This window comes from Vigna radiata, chromosome 11, assembly GCF_000741045.1.
Source record: "Vigna radiata var. radiata cultivar VC1973A chromosome 11, Vradiata_ver6, whole genome shotgun sequence".
NCBI classification, from domain to species: Eukaryota; Viridiplantae; Streptophyta; class Magnoliopsida; order Fabales; family Fabaceae; genus Vigna; species Vigna radiata.
This window is the reverse complement of record NC_028361.1, coordinates 1,561,487-1,569,192: the sequence shown is the minus strand read 5'-3', so window position 1 is coordinate 1,569,192 and position 7,706 is coordinate 1,561,487. Positions and strand designations below refer to the sequence as shown.

At 30.6% G+C, this 7,706-nt stretch overlaps 2 protein-coding genes across 2 annotated transcripts; both read left to right on the top strand.

Annotated features, from left to right (window-relative positions):
• Positions 1-1,864: 1,864 nt before the first annotated feature.
• LOC106776588 (myosin-10-like) lies at positions 1,865-3,190 on the top strand. The gene has a single exon (XM_014664071.1). It carries the CDS (start codon positions 1,865-1,867, stop codon positions 3,188-3,190), a length of 1,326 nt encoding a protein of 441 aa, XP_014519557.1.
• Positions 3,191-4,786: 1,596 nt separating this feature from the next.
• Positions 4,787-5,693, top strand: LOC106777434. The gene has a single exon (XM_014665017.2). It carries the CDS (start codon positions 4,850-4,852, stop codon positions 5,384-5,386), a length of 537 nt encoding a protein of 178 aa, XP_014520503.1. The 5' UTR covers positions 4,787-4,849; the 3' UTR covers positions 5,387-5,693.
• Positions 5,694-7,706: the final 2,013 nt, after the last annotated feature.

Here is a 7,706-nt window from a genome sequence, read left to right as displayed (position 1 = left end):
GGATGGTTTCGTAGCTCTTGACTCCAGGAACAAGGAAGCACCACTAATTTAGGATTCAATCGGTGGAATTTGCTGGAATCCTAGAGAGAAGTCAGAGAAAATTCTGATTAGGGCACAAGGGTTGTTTTTAGAGAGAAAAGGGAAATGAGGAATGAAAATCTGAATTGGGGAAAAGGGACCCCTCTCTTGGCCATGTGCCCAATACGAATGGACCTGGGATCTTTTCAGAGGCCCACTAGCCTTAAATATTTTAAGGACCTTGCAATATGAACTGAAGCTAGTAAATCCGGCTACAGGGTTTACCAGTAAAAGTTATACGACCTATTGATCTTTTTATTTATTTTATTTTTCTTTGATTTTGATAAGCTAAAAGAGTATTTAGTCAAATGTAATTTTAATTTTTTATAGAAAGAAAATACCAAGATATCCAACATAATCCCTTCAGTTTTTATCTTTTAATTTTCAAATTAAACTCAATCCTATCTAGTATATCTTAACAAATATTCATTTTCAATAAACTATAACATAACAATATGATAAAATAATAACAACTACAATAATAAGGATGATAAATAATATAATAAAATAATAACAATTATACTAATAATGCTGATAAGAAATAAATAAAGATAAAAATAATGATAACATAGCAATAATAATATATTTACAATATCTCCACATTTTCCATTTATATTAACAAATCGAATAGTCCATGCTTATTATTAGAAACCATTCTTTAATTTTTTTTTTAAATTATTCCCAAAACCATTGAATTTATTTATCCTTATACAACAATTTTGCCTTGGATTATTTCTCATTAATATTTCTAATCCCTTCAGATTGGTGGAAGTCGAGTTCCATTCCCAGGTAACTGCTTCCTTTCCTTCTTTTATGTTTATTAAGAAAAAAAAAAATGGTCGACGACGCATTTTTCACATCACATCTTTCATTCACATTTTGTTGAAGCAATTCCGTCTTCCCTTTTCCCGCTAATAATTTTTCCTAGATTTGTAATTTCAATCTGGAATAATCACTGAGGAAACATTGAGTTCATGACACAATGAAAAATAATGAATTCTATTTTATGATGGTTTTCTTCATTCTAAAAGCTGATCAGAAACAACAATATAATATTTGAGGAGAGATTTGATCGATTGTAAATTAAAGAGGAAATTATAAACTTATGGGCACTTTTTTTTTGGTACATTGGAACTGAATTTATGGATCTGTGTTTTTGCATTCATCTTCATTCCATGTATACCTATACCTGTATGTTCTGATACTAAATTCTTAGTTCTTCAAGCTTCTGGGAGAACAAGTTTCTGTCTCAAATGAGGAAATTATTATGACAAAGATACTATGATGTTGTGTATTTATTTGCATCTATTGGATATATTAAGTTCATCCAGAAGGCTGAGTGCATTTAGAATAGTCTCTTAATCTGTGATGTCTGTATTCACTTTTCAGTTTCAGGATTCCTATTCATTTTCTGAGGAAATGAAGAGTTCCTAGCAAGAAATTTCCCTCTAAAATTAATCTTTTCGAATGTCCCAATAAAAGGATGTTCAAACACCGTTTAAGGGGATTCTCCAAGTCCTTCGGGAATCAAATTGATCCTCAAAAATCCGAAACACTCAAAAGAACAAAAACAGGTGCAGATCATGTATTGTGTTGCTGTCTTTTTCAGATCAAAATAAGTGTTTTATCTTTATTAATATGCATGATAAAAATTTCTTTTCAAGATTATATATCTTGAAGAGAACTGCAAAATTTTATGATTTCTCTTGAATCATAGGCACTTTGCAATGTGAACTTCCACGAACTACTTTTCAATATTTATTCATCTCTTATGTTGTTGACAGACATGGAAAGCGAGCTAAGCAGAATAGCAAAGCTGATAAAAAATGAAGAGCAATGCAAAAAAGATGGGAACTCCATGAAAGAGAAAAAGCTTGTGTTGCTGGTAGAGGATTTGTACGTTCAGTCACTGTACCCATTGTACGGTGGTCTCACCGGAGAGTACGTAAAATCAGGTCCGAGCAAAGTGGATAGGATGTCCTCAGCGTCTTCCTCTAGCTCGGAATCTGAGTACTTTTCCTCAGAGGAAGTTGATTATAATTCAGACATCAACGATTCAAACCAATCTACTTCTCAACTACTAAATCCAGAGCTTCAACTTGAAAGCCAATCACGTCAAGTTAAACAACTCTTGTTTGCAAAGAATGCTGATTTGCACAGACGAGTTTTTGAGCTTCAACTGTTACTTAACGACACCAAAGGAACAGTGTCTGTGTTACAGGCAAAACTCCAAACAAACGAGGATCGTTCAGCGTCAAAAATTGCTGAATTGATGGCACGGATACACGAGCTCGAACAAGAGGCAAAGTCTCTGCGGACGCAGAAAGGAAAAGTGGAAGAGAAGATTAGACGCAGCAGAAACGAAGCATCGAGCCAGAAGAAGGACTTGGAAGACCAGATTAATGCCATGCAACAAATGTTAGATTCCTTGAGAAATCACAACAAAGAGTTGGAGGTACAATTGGAAAGAACGAGAGTAGAAGCTTCGAAATCATGCTCGGTTAGAATACAAAATCACGGGGAGGATTTGAGTGAAGAAAAGGAGTGTTTTCTTGCAAGAATAAAGGACCTGGAACTGGAATTGGAATCTCGATGCAGTAAACAGCAGGATTTGGAGGATAGAAAGAAAGAACTAGAAAGAGCAATGGCACGGGGAGTGCAAGAGATATGTGAAGTTTTTAGGGATCATGAGGGTTGTAAAGAAGGAGCTACCATTACCATAGATGGTGAAGGTTTAAAAAGTGTAGTTGAAAAATTAAAAAGCAGGGTGGGTGATCAGGAGGAAACGATAAAGAAGCTAACAGAAAGCATTGAAGAAATAGGTGCAGAGAAAGAGGAGAAAGAGAAGATCTTGAAAGAAATGGTGTGGAAGTTAGAAGCGATGGTGAGCAAAGAAGCAGGGGAGAAACTGAATCTGATGAAACAAGTGAGGCAGCTTGAAAGGAAAGTAGAAAACTTGGAAAGGGATGTGAAAGAGAAGGATGGTGATTTGGTGGGGCTTGCCGAGAAGAAGAAGGAAGCAATAAGACAACTTTGTTCTCTGGTTGAGTTTCATCGTAATCGCTATGTCTATCTAAAGGATTCCATGTCAAAGAGAAACAAGTTTTGGTAACAGAAAACCAGTCTCCATTTTTGTATTTGCTTCAAGAAACACACATTTTGTTAACTTTTAGGTACGAGGTTGTCACTATCAAACAACCAACCACATTATACCTCTTAGCTGCTCCTGCCATTATGTTCCTACGTGCCTGTGTTCGATTAGATAAATTGTTAGAAAGTTTTGGTTTCTCCATTTTCTTTCATGATCTATGGGAAACAATTAACTTGTATTCACTTTTCCTATCATTCCACTTACTTATTTTTGGATCCTCATTGTATTTTCCTATTGATTAAGTAAATGTTGTTCTCATCATATTATAATTATGTTTCAGGGTAAGGTTTATACTATTTTATTTTGAAAAATGATATTTTCACATCAATTTTTGACACTGCATACGTGTCAAAATGTGGTTGGACGATTTCAAATTAAAAAAAACTGAGACAAGAACGTACTAGGAAGAGAAAAATCAAAGTTTTTTTTTTTTTTAATTTGAAATCGTTTAATCACATTTTGATACATGTACAATATCAAAATAGTGTCAAAAAATTGGTATTAAAATATCATTTTCCTTTTATTTTCTTCTATTATATTAATGGTTCAGATTAATTTCATAGTTAAAATTTTATATAATAAGAGAGATTAATTGATTATGGAAAATATCAGAAGGGATACTTTAGATTCTACATTACTGTTGCTTCTTTCTAAAGGATTGTATATTACTTTTAGTGACATCAACAAAGAGATTAATGTGCAACTCAACAAAATGACTGGATTATACAATTAGATTCCTTAAATGTTTACAAGTACACAATTATTCCTAGTATTTAGAGTTAGTATAAGAATGTTGAATTAACTCCATTATTCCCAATAAACTCATGTCATTACATGTGGATTGTAAATTAAACAAATAACTTTAAAATATAAAATTAAATATTTGTTGTAAATACAAATTAATATTTTTTTTATAAAATAAAATAACGAAGCTAAGTGTCATTAAAAATATATAAAGAAAATGAATGCTATTCAACTTTAACATTTCCCTTTCTCCAATTATTAAAACTTTGTTTGGTGTCGGTTTAATCGGATTCCACAATTTCGTCCTTACATAGACTATTTTTGGAAATCTTTTTTAGAGTAGTACTGGTGACTAATATTATTAATAATTAAGGAGGGTATATAATTGTTCTATATATTTATTTACATGATGTAAGATATATAACAATATACAATAGTTATATGAGCGAAAAAAAGAGAGGCTGTCCATATTACTTTGCAACCTATAAAAAAATGTTTTTTTAATAATTTTTTTATAATTACTTATATAATAATATGTGATAAATCCGTTTCAAATGTATAAATATATAAATCAACAAATCAGTAAATAGTATTATAAAAAATTTATTATAAATAAATTGTTAACGTATAAGAATAATGCAAATAACATAGTTAAAGCAACATTGTACATGGTCCATATATGGTGGAAGTTGAACGTTAGAAAGAGGGTAACAGTTTTTCTGGTCACAACTCATGACTACCGCGTTTCACATCTTTCATCTATAAAAGCAGAAAGCGATTCAACTTCACGTCACTCTCTCTCTTCTCTAATTCAATTTAATGTGATTTTTGCTCATAACATAAAGACAGCACAGACAGACTCATAGGATTCTTGATATGGCTCAAACAAGAAACGAGGTAACCATTACGGAGAAACTTTTAGCGACGAAATCATCCTCGTATTCTACCAATCTTTGGGACTGTGGCAGCACGCTCTACGATTCATTTGAGCTCAACTCCTTCAATCGTCAACTCCACTCCGCCATAGCTAAATCCCCTATAACTAGAACGCTTTCCATGCCTCACTTACCGGAGCGTTCGCTTCACGCGTTTCCGGTTCAGCCTCCTCCACCTTCCATCGCCATGCCACGAAAGTTCTTCAACTTCTCTCGCTCCTTTCACAAACTCATTCGCTCCGTTTTCAAGTCCTACAATAAAACCTCCACCACCAGTTTCAGTTTCCAAGTGCCGGAGAAATACTCCAAAGAGCGCTTCTACGTGGTTTATGATAAATCTGGAACTGTTCTCTCCACCATCCCCGAAGTTCCAGAGTTTGAGATCGGTGCACTCTCGCCGGAGATCTCTTCCCACGTCAGAAGGTCAGCTTCGGAAAGGTTAATTACCACAAATCGCTTTGTTTTAGATCTTATTTAAATTTTTTTTTATTTCGCTAGGAATTTGATTATTTTCAAAATTGATTCAACCGAATGTCAATGTCAGTGGTTAAGCTGTTTTCGTTAATTATCCTTAATATTGCGTGGTATTATACTTGTTTTAATGTTAATTAACTTTAATACTTGTTTTAATGTTAATTAACTTTGACATGGCGTCGTATTGTACTTGTTTTAATGTATCAAATAGCATACGTGGAGATTTCTGTTGCAATGCTGGCGAGCCAATTTTTGTTTGAATTAGGATGTTTGATGTTTTGTTTGTATTTAATGTTTCAACTCTGAACATTGATGGCCTAGAGATAAATTAGTGATATTTTGTAAAAGGATAATTATGCTCCACCTTCATTTTCATAACAAATTCATTATTACAAGAGAGATAAAAAAATTAACATATAATATATGTTGTTTTCTAATTAAGTTTGAACTTTTATTTTAATTTATATTTTATTAAATGTATTGTACAATAATGAGAGAATAATATTAAATATGGAAGTTTTTTCCATAAAAAAAAGACGAGACAAAATTTAACTATATTTTTAAAAGTTTACACTCGTATTATTATAAAATAGATACATGTACCTTAAACATAAAATAAATAATGTCATGTTAGCATCGATTTTTTTTACAAAGAGTTAGATAGCAAAGGACAACTCGAGATCGACATTTAATAACATGGATATACTATTATTGAGGTTGGGGTCAATATTTGAATTTTCATACTAAAACCATGCACAACATTTTAACAAATATTATTCTTATAATGTGTCTTAAATATGTCACAGTCGTGGAGCTTTGATTTTCAAAGAGAAACTCCATGCTGCGATGTATTTAAAAATTCGTAGAAATGGTAAAATAATAAATCAATCTTTTTATTTATTTTTCTTGGGTGTGAATAGGACAACAGATGAATAAATTATGGAAATTTGAAAACAAGAAAGACTCTTGTATTGATTGCTCAACACGGCTCTGCTATGGGATAGTCATTATTGCTATGGAATCAGAAAAAATAAATGTTATAAAAATATTTTTATTTTTCTAATAAGGTTAAGAATAAATTACTTTTTACAATAATCTACGTTAATTTTTGTTTTTAAATTAAATGACTAAATGCTTTTAATTTCCACTATATTTTTTTAATTTACTTTGTCTTATGTTTGTACACAATTTAAAAAATGTGAGAAAACGAGAAAGTAAGATATGTCATAATATTACATATATTATGAATTAATTAAGTGGGACAGAGATGGGCATGATAGAGAGTACTTAGGTGGAACATAGTGATTATTGAGAGTAGGTTCGTTATAAATTGAGTTGCAGTGACTACCTGGCAACATATGTGGAACCAGCTGCTAAAAATATTTTCTATAAAACTAATACATTTTTTAGTTTTTTCTTTTTTTTTTATATATGTAAGTTATATTGTTAGCATTTAATTACTTCCTATCATTTTTATAATTTTTCTTTTATATATTAATTTAATTAATTTTTTAATTTTATTAACTTTAACTTATAATATAATACACATATTTTAAAAATGCGACACACGTCGACAATAATAACTGTATCTATGCTAGTATATATAAATTAAAATAATTTTCACTAAAAACATAACAATTATAAAGAAAAAATGAAAATAAGTAATATGGAAGAAAAAAAAATACTATTTTGATTAATTTACATTAATTGGTTTACTCAAAGCACAATGATTAAATAACGTTCAGGTTTCTGAAAATGTAGAACATTTTCAGGTTAATTTTTTGAACTGAAAGTTTTTAAGTTTTCTGAAATAGGTGTATATTATAAAAAAAATGTTTGTGAACGTGATTAAATATTATTTTATTTTAAAACGTGAAAAATTTTGTTATTTAAATCTTGTTTTAAAAATAAACACATCAAAATATATATATATATATATATATATATATATATATATATATATCATATGGTCTATTTCTTTTGGAAATTTTTTCTTACTTATACGACCATTTATTTGGTTGGTTTCCATTTTTTGTCTCGTCTCTTTAGACTTAAATGAGCTCACATGATTCAGGTTGTGTTGAGAAACATGCTTTAACTTCTTTTGCTTCATTATTTTTCCTTTATTATATTATACAGAGTATTTTTCCTTTCATCTCTTCACAGTATACAATAAAAACCAACAATAGTATCTTATTTTAAATATATATTTAAACTAAGTTTAATAAAATGATTATTTTTTCTTAATTTTGTTTTACTATTTAAACATTTTCAGTGTGCTCTATCCTTTTTCTTTCCCAAATTAAGCATCGGTCATTTCTAAC